Raw genomic sequence first — 21,003 nt, forward strand, 5'->3', positions numbered from 1 at the left:
CAACCTGTTAACTTGAGCTTGTATAACTCATAATTTGATTCATGACTGATTTAACCTATTCACAATTTATCAACCCATTTGGCTCTTTTGGACAAACCGGGTTATACAAGTCATGTTTAGGTTCTTTAACTTCAATACGTTAACTTTAGACCACAGTCCACACAGTGTGGTAGCATGGATGCCTCAACCACACCACCACACCGGCCTGGAGGCTTAGTGATCGATGACGTGACGGCTCTTGATTGAATGTTGTTGTGGGGGTGGATTTTGATTGATTGGTGTTTAACTTTTTTTAAACACCAATTTCAAGCCCCTTCTACCCCGTGTTTTTTTATCACACCCCCTGCTTACGTGACGCTTCACACCCCTCCCCATCATGTAATCTTAACATGTTATCACAAGATTAGAAAATAACTTTAGGGTTATTAATAATACGAAATACATATCAAACCCCATCTAACCAACCAAAAATGTAAAAATACAACTTTACAAATTACAATACAAACCAAGAGCCACACAACAAACCAATACATATTACAAAAAAAAAAAAAAAAAAAAAAAAAAAAAAAAAGCGATGCAACAAATCTAATAACACACAATATAATCTTTTAGCAACCTTGCCAACACTCTATTTCTTACTTAAATCCAAGTTTCGTGTTCATTTGTTTATTTCACCCGACAAATTCTCGTTCTCAATTCTTTGTTCTTGAACAACCTCTGATTCTCCAAGCTCAGAACCACTTTGCGTGAGCGTGTTTTCACAAAAACAACTCGTTTTCTCTTCATCGTTTCTAGTTTCTTGCACTTTCTTTAACTTTCCATATATCCGAGTCACATCTTCCCACTCGGCCGTAGTAGATAAGTCGTCATGACGAGCGAGATACCTTTTCAGCTCGAGTTGAAGATTTCTTGCTGGCTGAAGAAAATAATAATAAAAAAATAACATTCATTAAACAAATTACCCAATAAAAATAAAAATATGAAGAAAAAAAGTTAGTTATGAATATCTAATTTTCAAACCGAAAATGAAAAAAAAAAAAAAACAAGAAAAAAAGAAACCTCTGCTTTGCATTCATTAGCAAGCCGAAAAAAAGCAGCAGCAACAAAATGCTTGCCAACGGACTCTGCCGATTTGATCTGACCCACCCAATACGACGCCGTTTCCAACCGATCAAACCGGCAATCGCTACACTTTTCAGCACTAAGATACGGTGTTCCCGGAATCTTAACCGGTTTAACCGAAAATGGCGGTCTCACCGGAGTTTTAACCCCATCTATTTCCTTAGCAGGAGATTTTTTCTTCACAGACCCCTCATTTTTTTCGGGTGAACAAACTGTTTTCTTCTTGTTCCTCAACTTTGGTTTTTCGTTGCTCTCGTTTTGAGTGGTTTTTTGTTGCGCTTGAGGTATGATCTGATTCGACGGTTTTGGTTTTGGTTTCGGCTTTTGGGGAAGTGTTGTTTCGGGGATATTAACCACATTATGGTTTCGGATTGTGCCGAAGGTTCTTCGGTTCCTGAAATCACACAAACATAGTTGTTTAGTCTGAGGTCAGTCTTAAAAGCTGATCGCAATACAAAAAAAAAAAAAAAAAAAAAAAAAACTAAATTTATCGGGGTGATTAAGGCATGTTTATTTTTTCTTCAGAATAAGCTCATATTTTATATATAAAAATTCAACAAATTCCTGTGATCAAGGGTCAACAGTCCCTCTTGACCCCTCAGGTTCCGCCCCTAATGTAGATGGTTAGAAACACGAGTTGTTAGTAATTACATTTGAACCGGAACTTCTTTGGGTTTGTGTTTTGGTTGTTCGGCGATCGATTTGTACTTCGATTTAACCGGCTGGGTTTTTTTTCCTGTGCAATGAAATTGACAATTTTAAAAATGATTTATAAAATGGAATTAAAAGAAGAGATTAAAAATTGATCAAGAAGATGATACCAGGAAGAGTTGTAGGATGGGCATCCATGTTTTTGCTGGAGAGAAGTGGCCGAATTTTGAATTTCTAACCGAAAAGATAATTTTGAAGATTTTGAAAATTGAAATGAGCGGCAACTGGTAGGAGCGTAGGGGTGGTTGATTAATGATTATATACGCTCCATGTATGCCCCCCTTTACGTTTTTTATTCTCTTTTTCTAACGTGTCGCGTAATCTTTCTAACGGTCTATCATTTTAACTTTTTTTCAAACCGATTTGACTTTTAGTCTTTTAAAACTAACAAATTTTTATAAACCTAAATAATAATTAAACGCCAATGAAGCCACAGCCCAGTGGTGGAGGTGGGAGGGTTTAACACGTTTGTGTGGGTTCCCGTCCGGGTGGTCATGGGTTCGAGTCCACTCTGGTACCAATATTGGGTAATTCCAGTGCGGCTGGACCTTAAGGGGGGCCAAGGATTCGAACTCGTGTGGGGGTTCAATTCAATTCTTGAGGGGGTGTACCGTTTAGCCATTCAAAAAATATAAAAATAAATAGGTGGGGCCCATGTAAATTCACCCAATGAAATCTTTTTATATTTTTTTAATTTTTCTTAATAGGGGGCTCTATCCACACCATGCAAGTTAAAGAGGGGTGTGATAAAGCCCTAAGGGTGACGCTGACGTGTAACTGAGGTGGACTGATAAAGCCCCTTGGAGGCTCCAACCACACCCTAAACATTTGGCCGTATGGGTTAACCGTCTAGTGGCTACATGGTTTGTGCATACGTAATTTTAGTTGTTGTCATGATTACAATCATAATCAAAGTTATCTTAGGGTGAACGGGGCGCACTCGGGGAGGGGGGCGGTGAGTGTGAACCCCGCTCGGGAACACCGCCGCCATCCCCTCGGTGACCCAAATCGGGGTGTGGGGAGCGGATTGTGTTCACCGATTGAGATTTGTAATTTTTGACCGTTTTTTTATATTAAAACGGCTATATAGCCGTCATATATTAAAAAAAAATCTCCTAAACCCTATAAATACTAACCCACTTCAATCTTTTTATTTTTCAAACCCAAAACAACTCCCACTACATTACTCTCCTAAACCCTTCAACTCATCTAATTTTTTACCCAATCTTTAAAAAAAAATGGATTCCGAGTTCCCGTTTTGTTCTCTCCTGCCCGACTTTCCCGACGATGAAGATTCATCGTCAAGCAATAGTAGTTTAATTTTCTTCCAAAATCTCATCCAACAAGCGGAGCTACTAGACACGACATCGTCTAGTAAAAAAAAGTTGTCCGTCGAGATCGTGTGGGAGGCCACGAAACACTCATGGCCGATTATTTTGTCGATAATCCAAAATTTATTAATATTTGTTTAATTTATAATACATGCATAATTACAACAAATAAAAAAACAAAAAAAAAGCAAGTCCCCCAAGAGAGGAGTGCCGCCATCAAATTGAGGGTGTGAGGGGAGTTGACGTGGCGCGTGCTGATTGGCTAAGAGAGGTCACTCCCCCACTCAGAGGAGTGCCCCTTACACCCTTATGCGATTCTTGATCTCAATGATCGAACAAGTAGTATCTTAAAGGGTTTTTTTTTTTTTTTTTTTTTTGATAATTAATTAATTTGTAAAGCGAAGCTAGGAATCTGGATCATGTTTGAATGACCGAGAACAAATAAATAGTTATATATTTTTTTGAACGTTAAAATTCTTTTTATCTCTGTCGTCGTTTGTGACTTGAACCCAAGACCTCTCGCTCTCAAATCCAACTGTATAAATAGGCTTGTAAACGAACCGAACGAACACGAACAATGCCATGTTCATGCTCGTTCGTTAAGGAAATTAACATGTTTGTGAACTGTGCGCGAACACATACCGAACATAAGTTTATGTTCGTGTTCGCTTGTTAAGGAAATTTAGTTGTTCACGAACAGTTCGTGAACACTGGTCTCGAACACAAAAGAACGCAAGCAAATAAAAATATTGAAAATAAAAAAATAAAAACATTGTTATTTTTAAACATTGGATATAAGTATTTAAATACAACTATCGAATGATAAATCAAAACACAAGAAGTCAACTACACCACCAAACGATGAATCAAGTTTAACTAATTTAGACATAATTATCTTCAAAAATATCTTAGAATGTCCAAAATTTAGCTAACTTCGAAAAAACAGGGTTTCAAGTTTTCAATATGTTTAGATAGAAGGTTTATTATTTAATTATTTTAATATAATAAAACGAACACGAACGAACGTGAACATAAACGAACAAACATATTACCGAACGTTCACGAATGCAGTCGAACGAACGACACCTATGTTCGTGTTCGTGTCCGTTCGCTAAGCTAAGCGAACAAATTTTTTTGTAGCTAATCGAAAGAATGTAAACGAACTTTCCGCCGAACAGTTCATGAATTATTCGCTGAACGTTTGGTTTGTTTACAACTCTATGTATAAAGACTCTTTGCCAATAGAGCACCACCCGATTGGTAAATAAATCTTTATATGCACACATATTTAGTTAGTAAATAATCGTTAAAAAATACATCCTCCAAAACTGTTTCATGAATTCAACAAGTTCATGGCCCAAGAGTTCGGGGGTTTGATATTCGGCATTTGGGCTTCTGTTTTATTCATCAAGTGATGACTTCAAGCTTGATATAGCGATAGTGGTTGGGCTAGCCATTTCAATGACAATAGAAGGCTAGACACCATGGTACATCGCCGCAACATCATGTGTATATCATTAACTCATTAAGGTTAAGCAATTTTTTTTGAACGACAAAGTTGGATCACTGACGGATCATTAAAGTATCATTGTGTCACTAGTGAAATCATCCGATCATATCCAACTCCACTAAACATAATGCCTATACACCAATTCATGAGGAAACCAATAAATATGGAAAAAACCTCTTTGTGAGTATCGAACCCAAGACCAATTGGTCCCAAAGTCTTATCCCACCCCAAGATGCCACTATACTATAAAGCCATGGGCCATTAAGGTTAAGCAATTAGACATCTTTTAAATGAACCAACGGGGTGGTGGTCCATTGGCAAAGACAAAACTTTTAAACACTTTGAATTTAGGAGGAGGATGTCATGAGTTCAAGTACCACAAATGACAGGGTTTATAAAAAAAATGCCATTAAAAGAAAATCTTTTGAAAGAGGTAGGAAATTTTCGACTGTCACTTGTAACACTAAATATTTTTTTTTGAATGGTAAATTTCATTAAAAACGGCGAAGCCTCAACAGAGGCCGCCACAAACCTTACAATGTATACAACGGATAATTTACCCAACTATTCCACTCTACATTTTTGTATCTAGAGCGGTGTTTAAACCAAAGAAACGACATACATTTAACACTAGCAACCACCTCTACGACTCTAGGCGAGGAACCGTCAAACACCTTCTTATTGCGTTCCTTCCACAGAGCCCAGCACGCTATCATAACAATGCCCCGAATGATCTTCTTTCCCCACTTAGAAAGCTGCATATGATCCTGAATTTGCAGCAATTCTTCCACTGTCATCAAACCAGAATACCGGATCTTGCACCAGTTCAACACCGCAGCCCACATGCCATCCGCAAAGCCACACTCGATCATAAGATGTGTTATAGACTCATCATAAACTTCACACATCGGACACACAGTGTCTGGTATATTTACTTGCCTCCTAACCAAAGCCTTACAGGTCGGAATTCGATCTTTTTCAATCCTCCACATCAGCATATTGACTTTTATAGGAACCCAAGACTCCCACTTCATGAATTGCTGCATCGGACTGTACCTATTCCTCCTCAAGCGCTCTTTTACAGTAGCCACCGAAAAACTTTTGCTCTCATCTGAGTCCCACAACCATCGATCCTTGTTACCAGAGACACTAACCTGAGACAACATGTATTGCAGATCTTGCAATTCAGAAATTGACTCCACAGAATCAGCACTAAACGCCCCAATGTCAGCCAAAATAATCGACCCATTTTCCTCTTTAATTCTGTCCCGGACTGCACAATTTTTATGTTTTTCCCCAGCAAAAAGCCGCGGCCATCTCTCCATTAATGGGACAGACCCATACCAAATATCCTTCCAAAATCTAATATCCTTTCCATTCCCAAGTTTACATGTAAATAAGTATTTTAGGCACGTACCATCAATCCGAAGATTATCCAAGTAACAAGCAATCGCCTTCCAACACCCTGGAATCGCTCTTTTAATTGGAAGAAACTGCCATCTTTTTCGTCTCCCATGAATACTTTCTATAACACGCCGCCATAATCCATTTTTTTCATTAGTAAATCTCCACACCCACTTTACCAAAAGAGCCGTATTTACATCCGAAAGCTTCGAGATACCCAAGCCTCCTAACTTTTGTGGTCTAGTAACTACTTCCCACAAAACCCAACTCATACTTCTACCGTCTTTACCCCCCGCCCAAAGAAATTTTCTCATCATACTTTCAATACTCTCAAGCACCGCCACCGGGCCCTATATAACGACAAGTAATATACCGGGAGACTCGATAAAACCGATTTAATTAATGTAAGCCTCCCACCTATAGACAACACCTTAGATTTCCAAGGTTGCAACCGGTTCCTGACTGTATCCAAAACCGGCTCCCAATTTGCAATCCTCTTCATATTGGCTCCCACCTTAATCCCAAGATAATCAAACGGAAACTTCTCGACTTTGCATCCCAATAAATCGGCCATGTCACCCACGGCTTCCTCATCAACCCCCAACCCGAACAAAAGAGACTTATGAATATTGATCCGCATCCCCGAACACATATGAAAAACCCTCAGAAGCCGATTAATTTTAACCACATTTTCCTTACTCCAACCCCCCATAATCAAGGCGTCATCCGCGTATAACATAGGACTAACAATAGGACCCTCATTAGTCAAATAAACACCTTCAAACTCTCCCAATGTACAAGCTTTGGTAACCATATTCGCCAACGCCTTCATCACAATGAGGAACAGAAAAGGGGATAACGGATCTCCTTGTCTAAGCCCCTTTTAACATTGGAACTCAAGCGTAGGGGACCCGTTAACCAAAACCGCAGACCTAGCCGACTGTAAAATACCTTTAATCCAAAGGCCCCACCTCGAAGGAAAACCCATTTGATCTAAAACGGATAATAAAAACTCCCAACTCACATTATCGTAAGCCTTTTCAAAGTCAATTTTCAAGAGGAAAGATTGTTTACCATTCTTTTTTACCCAGCTAATCAGCTCATTTAGAACAAGCGGGCCATCCAAAATAAACCTTTCCTTAAGAAAAGCGGATTGAGACTCTGAAATAATATCCCCAATTATCTTCTTAATTCTGCTAGCGATAACTTTAGAAATGAGTTTACTAACCACCCCAACTAAATTAATCGGTCTGTAATCCTTCAACCCCACAGGAGTTTTGGTCTTCGCAATCAACGTAATGAATGAGGTACTGCATTCCTTATTAATTTTACCCGAAGCATGAAAGTCTTCGAACATCTCATAAAATCATCCTCCAAGAACCTCCAAAAGTGTTTAATAAACCTGAAGTTGAAACCATCCGGACCTGGCGCTCTATCTGAACCACAGTCAAAAGCTGCTTCCTTAATTTCTTCCTTTGAAAACGGGGCCACTAAATCTTTAATCATCTCACTAGGCACCTGTTTTAAATCATCACAAAATAATATTGGCCTACGATTGTAAGCCTCATGAAAATGATTTCTAAAAAAGCGAAAGACCTCCTTTTTAACAAGAGAAGGACGAGAGACCCACGACCCATCTACTATTAAACCCGGAATAACATTAGCCGCCTTTCTCCCATTAATACATCGATGGAAAAAAGCGGAATTATCATCCCCCATAGAGGCCCACTTCACCCGAGACTTTTGATGCAAATCTTTATTTTTAAAATATAATAACCTCTCCACCTCCTTTTTACTCTCCTCCCAAACCCACAACTCTTCCTCCTCCAAATCCCTTTCCTCCAAACTCCTTTCAAAAGCATTTATGTCATTTTTCAAAGTTTCCAAAACTTCATCCTCTTTATTTTGAACTGATTTCCACCACCCCTAAGCGCAACTCTCGCAGCGAACAATTTCTTTTGAATTTTAATATCCGAAGGACCCTCAAACTTGAAATTATTAAACGCGTCAATCACCGCCTTCTCTATCCAACCATGAATTAAACCATTTAAATGGTTTAACTCCAAAGTTAGAATCACACAAGGTCAACAATAATGGACAATGATCAGACATCTCCCTAGGAAGGGCCCTAAGACAAGCGCCCGGCCATCTACCAAAAAAATCTTGACAAACCAAAATACGATCAATTTTGCTCAACTTCACAGCATCTCCTGAACCTGCCAGAAAAGTAAACTTGTTCCCACTCATCTTATACTCCTGTAAACTTACATCATCAATAAACATATTAAAATTCTTCGCCATAACACTATTAAACTTAGAATTTCTTCGTTCATCCTTCCATCTAACAGTGTTAACATCCCCAAGAATAATCCACATACCCAAAGTACCCTGCATCAAGACCTTCAAGCGGTCCCATAACTGTCTTTTTTCACCTACCTTCTGAGGCGCATAAATATTAACCATATTGATCACCAACCCATCCTCCACTAAAGTCCCCGAAGTAATTAGAAAATTCCTATCACAAACCAACGACACCTTACAAAATTTTTTCGGGTTCCATATACTAATCAATCCTCCCGACTTCCCTGTAGACCCAACCGCTTCCACCCCAAAATCCTTATTGCCCCAAATTTTAGAGAAATCAAAAACCTTGCCGTCTATTAACATGGACTCTTGTATTGCCAAAAAATCAACATTATATTTTCCAACCATCCCCTTTAACCAAGAAACTTTACCAACATTCCCAATCCCTCTAGAATTTACTGATAAATAGTTCATTTAATACCCGATTGTAAACCTGTACCTTTAACCGTATCGGAGACTAATTGATCAAACCCATCCAATTGAACACCCATTTTCTGCGCAAACACCTTAGTTTCCTCTACCTCCACATTGAACCTAATCATCTTGTCAGAGTTTAATTCCTCTTCAGACGGGACATGCACATCTACCTCCAGATGCGCACCAAGGGAATTCCCACCAATTACCTCGGTACCATCCTCGGACTCCTCTCGGCCGCTCTCCAAATCCTCTGATATCAAAGCTTGAAACGAATTTACTAAGGGAACTGAAACTGGGCCTCTCGATTTAACAACGTTATTATCCATAGCCTGAATAATTGGATCCAATCCAAAAATATCATCCTCCATTGTCTTGGGTTCTTTCATGGGCCTGTCATTGCTACTGTTGTATTCCCCACTATTGGGTTGGCCCGTATTCTTTTTCAAAATAGCCTTCTTTCGTTTGTTTGTCTTATACTGGTCCTCCTTCAATTTATTATCCCAATTATGAGATATAACAGAATCCCTTAAATTTCGCCCATCATTGTCCGGTTCCTTATTGCCATCCTCCTGCACAATTGGAAGCAAATCCGCATTAACTGGGGTCATAAAAACATTCCCCGTAAAGTTCTCCTCTTCCGAAACCTTCTCATCAGCATTAACTTCACTCGCCGGAGAATGCTCCGGCACCGAACCCGACGATCTTCTTCCACCAACTTCATACTTATCAACAAAATCACCTAACCATTCTTTAGCATCCTCCTCTACCTAGACCTTGATCGTCTTACCTCTCCACTTAATAAAAATCTGATCATGTATATGATTACCGGATCCAACCAGAATACCAATATAGTAAAAAAGAGACGTCCACATCAGTTCTCTCCACCTGAGAAGATTTAACCACAGTTCCAAAAAAACTACCGACCTCATTCAGCACCCGGTTATCCATTAGACATAGAGGCAGACCATAAACTCTCAACCATGCAAGTCGTTCGAATGAAACAACCTGACCTTCCCATATTGATATAGAACCGAACTGGTCCGGCCGACCAATAAACTCATCCTTTGCCATCATCGCATGGTCATTGCTTCTAAAAATTATCAAACACATGAATCCTCCCAAGCACCGAATCTCTCCTTCAGCCAAACCCATCTCCTTCAATATATTTCTTATGTTTTTCAGAACCCACATAGAAGTCACCCTCACCACCACAGCCCTACCATGAAACTCTTCAAACGCCATAATGTTATCATCAATCTTGATCGTCCTTCCAACAGCAGCCCCTGTAAAAGCTTCTTTAAACGACATGTTATTAACTCCACCATCCTTGTTAACATTATAAGTGAAACTCTGATCTCTGCTTCGGCTATCCCTTTTGTTTTCCTTGAATGCCCCACGAGCATTCACCTCTCCATCCTCTAACACAAATCTTGCCACATTAAAGGAGAGTCGAAAGTCTCCCATGCGAATAGATGATAACCTCTTCTCCGTCTCCCCTCGATCCTTCACATCAACAAAAGACACAAACCCAAACCTTTTTCCTTGCTTATCCCGTTTTTTTGCAATGTAAATATCAAAAATAGTACCATGCCCACGAAGAACCAGAGCCAAATCCGAACCACTACAGCGATCTGGAAGATTGGACACGTAGAACTTAGTTATTCTCGCCTGAACCTCCACCGGAATATTTTTCCGGCGTGTACCCATGTAGAGAGAATTTTCAGCTTGACCTAACAAAAATTACTTGTAACACTAAATATAATTGCTATTATGTTATGTTGTGTCAGGTCACGTAATAAAAAATAAAATTGGCTTTAATTTACAGAGTTAAATGCTATTTTAGTCCCTGTCGTTTGAGTCATTTTGCCAGTTTAGTCCAAAGGTTTCATTTTTTAACCTGTGGGTCCAAAAATGTTTCACAGTTGCCATTTTAGTCCACTGGGTTAACTTCATCCATTTTTTCTGTTAACAAGAAGGCCAATTCGGTCATTTTATATGGCTGAATTGCCCTTTTAGTTAACAGAATTACATACAAAATGACCAAATTGGCCTTCTCGTTAACAGAAAAAATGGATGAAGTTAACCAAGTGGACTAAAATGGCAACTGTGAAACCTTTTTGGACCCACAGGTTAAAAATGAAACCTTTGGACTAAACTGGCAAAATGGCCCAAACCACAGGGACTAAAATGGCATTTAACTCTAATTTAAATGTATACTAAAAGTCTGCCAATCATGATTAGAATGCATAATAGAAATAGAATACCTTATAGATTCGGAACTTGAAAATACATTACCCTACAATTGCTCTCTAATCAAATAATGAGTAATCTAGCAGTTAATCAGATAATCAAGTAAAATTTAGAAAAGAATGTTTTTTTTAAATACCCGAATTGAGGATTGTGAGCGTATTCTGATTGGGATTCAACCATTAGAATAGTGAAGTCATGGACTAAGGTCAAGGGTGGTTGAGCTCGACACGTTTACATACTGAGTCGAGCCCGGTCCTTTACAACAACGCCAATTTTGAGTGAGCTATTACCGAGCCAGCTTCGAGCTAACTCAATAAGATCATTACTTGGAGTCTTGGTTCCACCATATGAAGCTAACTCAATAAGATCATTACTTGGAGTCTTGGTTCCACCATATGATTCTTTGTGAGAGACATTCTACTATTTCATAAAAAAAAGAACATATAAAAACAACACATATCTCAACAAATTAAGCCCAGTCAATATTTCAAGATTAGTATAAATTACACTACCAAATATATAGCATCAATAAACCCAATTTAAAATCAAGTTTAGCAAAACACATAATATATACACTAACTTTCAACGAGTTACCTGAGTTGTCAAATACTAGGTCACCAAATCAGTGCAAAAATGAAACAATAAACTTGGTCATACGTTATACGTTACCTGATCATTATCGGTATATGAGTATTGAGGTTGAGTACTTGGGTGGTAAAATTTGGTTTGAGTATTTGGACAATAGAATATGAGGTGAAAAAGAGTAAGAATATACTATAGGAATATTGGATTTTAATAATCCCAACTATTCGTCGTTGGCCGTCAAGAGTCCCAACTTTAAAAATAACCACTAGCAGACCTAACTTTTAATATATTGGCCTCCAATGGACTCTGACTAACAAAACCCTAACGTCGTTAGTCTCCGGTCGCCGGAAAAACTTTTTTGGCCGGAAAACTCATTTTTGGCCAGAAAGCTCAACATTTTCGCCCCGAACCTCTTGGTAACCTTATTATGGACCTTTGAGAACCTTTTTCTAGTAAAAGCCCCAATTATTAAAGTCGTCGGAAAACTCCTTTTAGTCAGAAAACTTCTTTTTTACCGGAAAACTCAACTTTTTGGCCGGAAAACTCAACATTTTCGTTCCAAACCTCTTTGTAATCTTAGATTAGACCTTTAGAAACTTTTTTCTGGACAAAAATGGTTTTCCGGCAACCAGAGACTAACGACGTTGGGGTTCTGTTAGTCAGGGTCCATTGGTGGCCAATGTGTCAATAGTTGGGACTGCCAGTGGTTATTTTTGAAGTTGGGACTGTTGGCGGCCAACGGCGAATAGTTGGGATTATTAAAATCCAGTATTCCTAGACTATATTAATTAAAAACCATTAAAATTGGGCTTAACTTAAACAAGTCTAACAACGCCATGTTAGAGTTAGTTCAAACTTGGCTCGTTTATAAACAGAGGTTTTGTTATCTAGTTGATTTTAAGCATTTGTTTTTTGAGAAAAATGCAATTTGCGTCCTCTGTGGTATGTGTGAAACATCAACCTGAGCCCCTAAATACATTTTTTGGTTTTTTGAGCCCCTGAGCTAATAAATTCATAACAATTTGAGTCCCTACGTCACACTTCCGTCTGTTTGACTGTTTGACAATTGTGAAATGTCCTTTATACCCTTATTGATAAACATCAACCTGAGCCACTAAAATTATTTACAGGACCCACCCACCACCTCCTCATCTTTAACCTTCACACATCAACATCCACCACCATTATTCTACCTCAACCCATCAGATCAAAACAGAGAGAGATAGTGTGACGAGACATAGAAATTACGAGAGAGAGGAGCCGGCGAACTTCCGATCGGCGACACCACTCCGGCATGTGCACACCTTCAACTGCTAAAGTGAGGAAAGCTGGAAAGGTCAAATTAGTGTTTCGTGGTTGGGTTGTGATCAGAGAAAACAATGGACCTTCATTTAATTTTGTTTTTGTTGATCTGGGTTCTTGAATACAGGGAGAGAAACATGTTTTGTTGCTTTAATGGACCTTCATTTTTAATTGCTCTGTTTGCTTTGTTAAATGGACCATCAGTTTTATTTCTTGACTTTTTCAATAACTGTTTTTTTATGATTAGATACATGAATTTGTAAGATTAAATATATTTATTTTATATTTAATCTAGTAGCCATTATAATCATTTACATTATATGGATCAAAATATATAACAATCCTATTAAATAATTAGTTGGTAATTGTTGATGGTCCTAACTACCCTTATTAACTAATTAGGGTTTCCTCCTGGGTGCATATATAAGGAGAATAATGTGGAGGTTAAGGGGTTAGACACTTTCACAAAACCCTAATAGCACATAACATCAATCTCGCCTCCCTCTCCATAACCGATTCCCTTGTCGGTTTCTTATCATCACCATCATTAGATTGCACCCTAAGGAGGAACCAGACCAAGATGCCAATCATGTCAAAACTTATTGCTGTGTCACCATCTGGATTCTCTGTTGACCTGTACTGCTGCAATCAGGTATGTTTTCATGTTTTCCATTATGTTAAAACAGAACTGATCCAACATGTGGTATCAGAGCATATGTTGATTAATCAGTTCTGTTTTCGTATCCATTAATTCTGGGATTGAAATCTAGAAAACGGAATTTTGAAAGCATAATTAAATTCATAGCCGGTTTCGAGTCACATAACCCGAGTCCACTGTTTCGCGGAAAAAGAATGTTTTTCAATGACTCGGAATCATAATGGTAAATCTTAACTGTCTGAAATCTGTATAAAACTCTTAAAAATTCGGGTTTCGGGTTCCAGAATTATTATTTTATTTATTAGGGTTCTTCATGTTCTTAGTGAAATTCGAATAAATTCCCTTATTTTGGAATGAATTAAGGATTAGAAGGTGTTTTTCCTGTATTTGATTAATTTTTATCCCTTAAGATTTCGAAAAATCTGTTAATGTTATTAGATATAATTTTCGAAATTATTGGATAAATATAAAATATCTTTTAAAACAGGAAATAATATATACCAAATCCCTTAAAATTCGAATTTCAAACTTATCACACTAACAGCTGTTAACAGGAGTTTCGAGATCATTTGTTTAACGACTCGAGACCATAAGGTCTCTACTCGAGACCATAAGGACTCTACTCAAAATCATAAGTGTTCTCAAATCTTCACAACTCGAGACAACGATTTCGACTCGAGACCACAGGGTCTCGACTCGAGACCACTGAGGTTTCGACCAAGGGCTTCAATCTTAATCACTCGAGACCATGGTTGCGACTCGAGATCTCATCAAGCACTCGAGATCTCATAAAACACAATAGTCGAGACCAGACTTGAGACACCGAGGTTGCGACTCGAGACCATTAATGAGTCGAGACCTCATAATGTTATAAGCTGAGTCGAGACTTGACTCGAAATCTCACTCGAGACCTCATAACTTGACTCGAGATCTCACTCGAAACCTCATTATTTTAGGCTGTTTAATGTGAACTAAGATTTAGCTCGGGGCTCCGCCCCGAACCCCGTGCGGGGGCACGCTGTCCCCCTGCACCCCCAGGGAACTCACCGCGGAGTTCGATCTGCGCTAACAGGTGGTTTGCTATTAAATGATTGGTTTTTGTAATTACTTAGTTAATTAATGAGGATCAAATAATGTTTTACAAAACCAAAATGGCTTAACTTGAATGAGCTTCTGATGTATCACTTCTGGCCAAAGCTGATTTGATGCATCTACTTATCGTTCAAGTATTACGAAAGCTATGTTAAGTGTGCATCATAAACATGAATGTCTTAATATCTGGCCAAAGCTGATTTAATTCCTTCATAGATGACATACTTAACAAGTGCATAACTTAAGTGATTGTCTCAATTTCTGGCCAAAGCTGATTTGTTACAACCACTTTGCACACATGCTTAAATGATTACACTTTTGGCCAAAGCTGTTTTGTCTTCGTTTAAGTAGAACTTTAAGTAGTCTATTATTTTGATGTTAGTAATAGACATATGTTAGGATCTGAGGCTATCATGATTGTGTTTGTTTGTATATATTGAACATTCAGAGAATATGAAACAGTAAAAAGTGCAGCGGAAATGAATACAAACTTTGTTAAACACAATCCAAAGGAGAGAGTAGTTTGATAAACAATTGCTTTTCATCAGTCGAAAGGTTACAAAACAAATCAAAAGATTACAAGCATGCTTACAGTACTAAGCTCCCCCTCAGCCTAATGCTCCAAGGTTGGTTGTACAAGATGAAAGGATTGAATTGAGGAGAAGAACTCACTCAAAACGATCAAGTGTAACAGTACAGAGTACCGTTACATTTATAGACAATCCAAACTACTGAAGCATCTCAGCTGACGTCACCATGAAAGTGACATCTAACAACCTAACAAACTCTATCTACTGATCTATACAACTACTGCTTTGCTAACTACTGATATTGCATTACATTACATAAAACAAACATAAAACTGCTGCTGCATCATTCGACTGCTGTGAACCCAGCAGTACTTGTCATGATCAACAGTGCTTGACTCAGGGCAGCAGATTGAACAGTAGGGCTTTTAGTCTTCATCAGTCCTTGAATAGAACAGCAGTTGTAGGTCAGCAGATGTTGATAAAAGCAGTACTTTGGAGTATATCAGCTGTTGGAGCCACAGTCAAGGGGAAAGCTTATAGTAAACAGCTGCTTATTGTGAGTCCACTGTTGTGATCCAGTTTTGGCTTTCATTATCTGTTCCTCAGGTAAGGTTTAATCCCAACAATCTCCCCTGGAACAGATAATGCCAAAACCCTTCATTATTCTGGACATTTATTTCTCATCAAGAGTTCCTTAGCTTGTCTTTTAAATTCAGCTTCAAATTCCTTGGAACTCAGGTCATCTTCATCCCTACACAGTGGAAGTTCAAGGAGATCCTGCAAATCTTCAACACTAAGGCCTAGTGCTTCTTTCCTTGATATGTACTTCACTTCACCATTGGTTCTGACCAGAGTCAATACGTGGGTCTTTTGATGTCACACCCCGATTTCCACGTGACGTAGTTGGCAACAATATAGTCAAACCACACAATATATGAATGCACAGCGGAAACATAAAGATAAATATATTTCAACTTTATTTGTAATATCAAAGTATCACATTGTTGAAATAAAATCCACAGGGGATCAGTAATGATAATAAAAGTATTGTTCAACAGACGAAGGCATCCTTAAGCTTGCGAGACTCTTTAAGATGCTAAGGAGACATAGCCAGCCAATTACGTTTAGTACCTGCATTTAATCTTTTTGGGAAAATACGTCAGTTTACACTGGTAAATACATTCAACCGACACTTTGGTAAAATGTTTAACAAAATTGATTTGAATGCACAAGGCACAAACTCTTTATAACTTGGGATAATTTATAATTAAATCTTGTAAAGAATTACATGTTTACTATGCGTTTGGTCGCCCGGGTCGTGCCAGGTTAAAGTTTAATAGACACACCACATAGTATAAAACCGTGGCGGGAAAACCAATGGCTATACCTTTATAGTCATGGACATAATGTCGGGTGTACGCCTACACCCGGATGTCAGGGTCGTGGCCATTTCGTAAAATGCTGCCAAGGATATCCGGGACATGGTCATTAAGCCCCCAAAGGCGTAAAGCCAACAAAACAAATTTTTAAATGGGTCACATTGATAATACCCAACTACTAACGAGTTGGGGTCAATTGCCCGACCAAGCGGTATTTTAAATACCGTAACCCAAGCCCGTATAACGGAAAATAAGTTAAAAGTATTTACCTTTGCAATTATAAATCCTTAATCGAAATAAATTGCAGATAGCTTTTACTGGTCTCCTAATCTGGAACGAAGGTTTAAATTAACCTATTAGAATCCTAACGGGCCTTTAATTAAGCTTAAGCTTAGACCGGCTAGTTTCAAAGATACGGTTCGTACGCACAATTAAGCGAAGACCGGATAGAATGTGATTTAGACCCAACAAGTTTGAAGACTTGTTCAATATGGGTTTATTATTCACATTCTGGATTTTCAGATAAAACCGTTAAGGTTTGACCCGTCTCGGCTAATTTATGTAAACTTGTTACATAACCCGAATCGTACGCGTAATAAGCGTGATGGGTATTCATGAGAGCTATAGACAGGTCTCCTAAGTTAATTATGCCTCAAATATGTTGTGACATCAGTAAGATGCCTTTCATTATGCCCAAAACGTGTTTAAACACCAACTAGGCCCCGTAGGGGTATTTTGGTAATTTCACATAAGCCGAAAAGCTCAAAACTGGAGTCTGAATTTATCAACCTTTGCTTATTGTTAAAATATTATAATTTGCTTCTTATATCAGTAGGTATCAACCCGGGTATGTCCAATATAATTTTGTCACATACTTTGCGTTAAAAACGCTTAATAAGGCGATTAAAGGCCATTTCCGGGTTCTATACTTAAATCTGATATTTTTATATTTCCAGAAGGCTTAAAATAATCTATTTATCATATGTGATCAGTAGCAAAAGGTTTGAAGTCGTTTAGATATGCGAAACTCATTTTATGGTCCGTAAGGGCAAAACCGACGATTACCGGATTAAGCCTACGACTACTAGTTATGCTCAGTCTAAAATTAATTAAAAAATATTTAAAAATTCCAAAATAATATATTACATCAGTGGGTATTAAGTTTGATATCAAAAAGTAGGCTTAATTAGGCTATACGCTAATTACGCCATTTTATTAACATAAAGCATTCATTTTGTGATAATGAGCATAACTCTTAATCTACGATTCAAATTGACGTCAAACTTTGCATACACGTTTATATATCGGTAATTAAAGTTTCTACTCTTTTACATTTCCAAAAATTACGTTTTAAGGCAATAAGGGCATAATGGTCAACATACGGGTAATTAACGGAATCATGCATATTAATTGGATAACTCATGATCCGAGGTGTATAACCACAGAGGGTTATACTAGCATGTAATCTGGTCCAAATAAGGCTCTACGGTATTTTTGAAACATACCATAACGGGTCAGAACTGAAAGTCCAAGTGAAAGTCAAACTATGTGACTTTCGGTTCCGAACCGGGTCTTTATAGTAAATTGTCGGATTGAACATGTTTAGACATGTCCTTACACTATTAACAAGTTATATTAATGATAAAACAGGTTATAAGTGTTCTACATTGTTAATCATGCATAAATCGCATTTTAAACTTTCTGTTGACTTTTTAATTACATGTTTGACCCGAGTTTTGACCTAGTTAGTGTGGTGATCAGGGGGAACCCTCTTAAGGGTTTATTACCCACATAAATACCAACTTATAACTACTTTTAATTCGAGACATGACTGAGCCATTGATGACTAATCTCGAAGTCAAACCGTAATTACGACGGTTTGATTTTTAGCTAAATAACTAAGCTAAACTCAATTTAGAAAGGATTAGAACACTTACTGAAGTCCTAAGCTTGATTAGGGAACACTTGAGAGGAAGTTGAGCTCCAGAAGTGGTCCTCAAATGCAGATGAAGGTGTGAGGAAACTTGTTGCACAATGTGGCCTTTTATAGGCAATGAAGATCATTAAGATCATCACAACAAGGTCTACAAGGGCTCCTTGATGATCAACAACTGTCCCTTAGTGCTAGGAGATGATTAGGGGTCGCCCATATCTTTGGAAAATCTTAACATTAATGTTTTACCGTTTACAACAGCCAACAACCAACTTTCTGTCGCTGGGCGTCGCTTACGGACCGTATGGCATGGCCCTTGCGGTCCGTAAGCCTATGGCGGAAACATTTTTACCCTTTCACCCCCCTTACGGTCCGTAAAGCTGAATCCTTACGGTCCGTAAGCCATTGTCAGTGGCAAAAAAAATAACCTTTCATGATTTGAATGGACAACTTGCATTGCATGATTTCTGGTTAAAGTTCTCAGCACAATGCTTTTAACCCATGCTTGTACAGTTATCACAATGTATCATGGGCTTGCACAAGGATGGGGTTTATGAACAATCATTTGAATTGTATTATTTTTCTTAGGATCCAAATTAGTAAACTTTGGCATCCGTTATTATTAGTAATTACCGGATTAAGATATATTAGATGCTTATTAATTTTGCTTAGGGTCTTGGGATTTAAAATGACGAAGTCGCTCAGAGGTATAAAATTAACATGTCGACATATTCGAAAATCCTACCGTATATCTTTAATTAAATCCGGGTTTACAATACTTTTGTCGTATGCGACACGTGTCATTTATTTATTGGACACAAAATTCCGAGGTATTACATCCTCACCCCCTTAAAATAAATCTCGACCCGATATTTACTGAAATAAATAAGGGTATTTTTCTTTTATCGTGGATTCAACCTCCCACGTGAATTCGGGACCTCTATGGGCATCCCACTTGACCTTTAGAATCGGTACATGCTTCCTTCGAAGCTTCTTTACCTGTCGATCTTCAATCGACAAAGGTTTTTCCACAAATTTCAAGCTCTCATCTATATGCACATCTGTATGGGGTATTACCAGTGATTCATCAGCGAAGCACTTCTTTAGATTGCAGATGTGGAACACATTGTGAATTCCATTGAGCTCCTCCGGTAATTTTAACTTATAGGCAACTGACCCGACACGTTCGATCACCTCGAAAGGTCCAATGTATCTCGGGCTTAGTTTTCCTTTCTTACCGAAACGCATCACCCCTTTCCAGGGTGATACTTTAAGTAACACTTTTTCACCTACTTCGAAGTGAAAATCTTTACGCTTTGGATCTGCGTAACTCTTCTGCCTATCTCGGGTAGCTTTGAGACGGTCTCGAATCTGGACAATCTTGTCTGTCGTTTCGAAGACTATCTCTGGTCCTGAAAATTGGACATCTCCAACTTCCGCCCAACAAACAGGCGATCTACACTTTCTACCGTATAATGCTTCGAAAGACGCAGCCTTTATGCTGGTATGGTAGCTATTGTTGTAGGAGAATTCGATTAATGGTAGGTTCTTATCCCAACTACCACCCAAATCGATAGCACATGCACGTAGCATGTCTTCCAACGTCTGAATAGTACGCTCACTCTGACCGTCTGTCTGAGGATGGTAAGCCGTACTAAAATTCAAACGTGTGCCCAAGGATTGCTGGAAGCTTTTCCAGAAATGAGACGTGTATCTAGTATCTCTGTCGGAGATAATAGACACAGGTATGCCATGTAAAGCTACAATCTTATCAACGTATAACTGGGCTAACATGTCGGAGCTATAAGTCTCCTTGATGGGTAAGAAATGAGCTGACTTAGTCAGTCTATCGACTATAACCCATATTGTGTCATTTCCTTTCCCCGTCTTGGGTAACTTGGTAATAAAATCCATAGTTACACATTTCCACTTCCATTCGGGAAGTTCAGGCTGTTGTAGTAAGCCTGACGGCTTTTAATGCTCAGCTTTGACTTGCGCACAAGTCAAGCATTTTGCTACATAAGCGGCTACAGACTTTTTCAAGCCTATCCACCAATAATTTGCCTTTAAATCCTGATACATCTTATCAGCTCCCTGGTGAACAGAATATTTGGAACTATGGGTTTCCTGGAGGATAACATCTCGTAGTCCTCCATAAACTGGAACCCATATTCGTCCATTTAATCGTAAGATTCCGTCCTTGCTAAGAGTTAACTGCTCCTCAGTTACTCCCAGCTTCTCTTTAGGATAGTTAGCTTCCAACACAGCTTCTCTCTGCGCAGCTAACAACCTTTCAATCAAATTATTCTTCACTTCAATGCTCTTGGCATTGATCCGAATGGGTTTCACCCTTTCCTTTCTACTCAGGGCATCAGCGACTACATTCGCCTTGCCGGGATGATATCTGATTTCACA

At 38.5% G+C, this 21,003-nt stretch overlaps 2 protein-coding genes across 2 annotated transcripts; both read right to left on the reverse strand.

Annotated features, from left to right (window-relative positions):
• Nucleotides 1-457: 457 nt before the first annotated feature.
• LOC110909362 lies at nt 458-2,092 on the reverse strand. The gene is made up of 4 exons (XM_022154391.2): nt 1,944-2,092; nt 1,774-1,858; nt 1,060-1,516; nt 458-916 (listed from the first exon to the last, which is right to left on the reverse strand). Exons 1-4 carry the CDS (start codon nt 1,969-1,971, stop codon nt 659-661), a joined length of 828 nt encoding a protein of 275 aa, XP_022010083.1. The 5' UTR covers nt 1,972-2,092; the 3' UTR covers nt 458-658.
• Nucleotides 2,093-6,961: 4,869 nt separating this feature from the next.
• On the reverse strand, nt 6,962-8,856 carry LOC110907340. The gene is made up of 5 exons (XM_022152334.1): nt 8,259-8,856; nt 8,029-8,101; nt 7,675-7,927; nt 7,481-7,596; nt 6,962-7,388 (listed from the first exon to the last, which is right to left on the reverse strand). Exons 1-5 carry the CDS (start codon nt 8,854-8,856, stop codon nt 6,962-6,964), a joined length of 1,467 nt encoding a protein of 488 aa, XP_022008026.1.
• Nucleotides 8,857-21,003: the final 12,147 nt, after the last annotated feature.

The sequence above is a fragment of the Helianthus annuus genome, chromosome 7 (genome assembly GCF_002127325.2).
Source record: "Helianthus annuus cultivar XRQ/B chromosome 7, HanXRQr2.0-SUNRISE, whole genome shotgun sequence".
In the NCBI taxonomy this organism is placed as follows: Eukaryota; Viridiplantae; Streptophyta; class Magnoliopsida; order Asterales; family Asteraceae; genus Helianthus; species Helianthus annuus.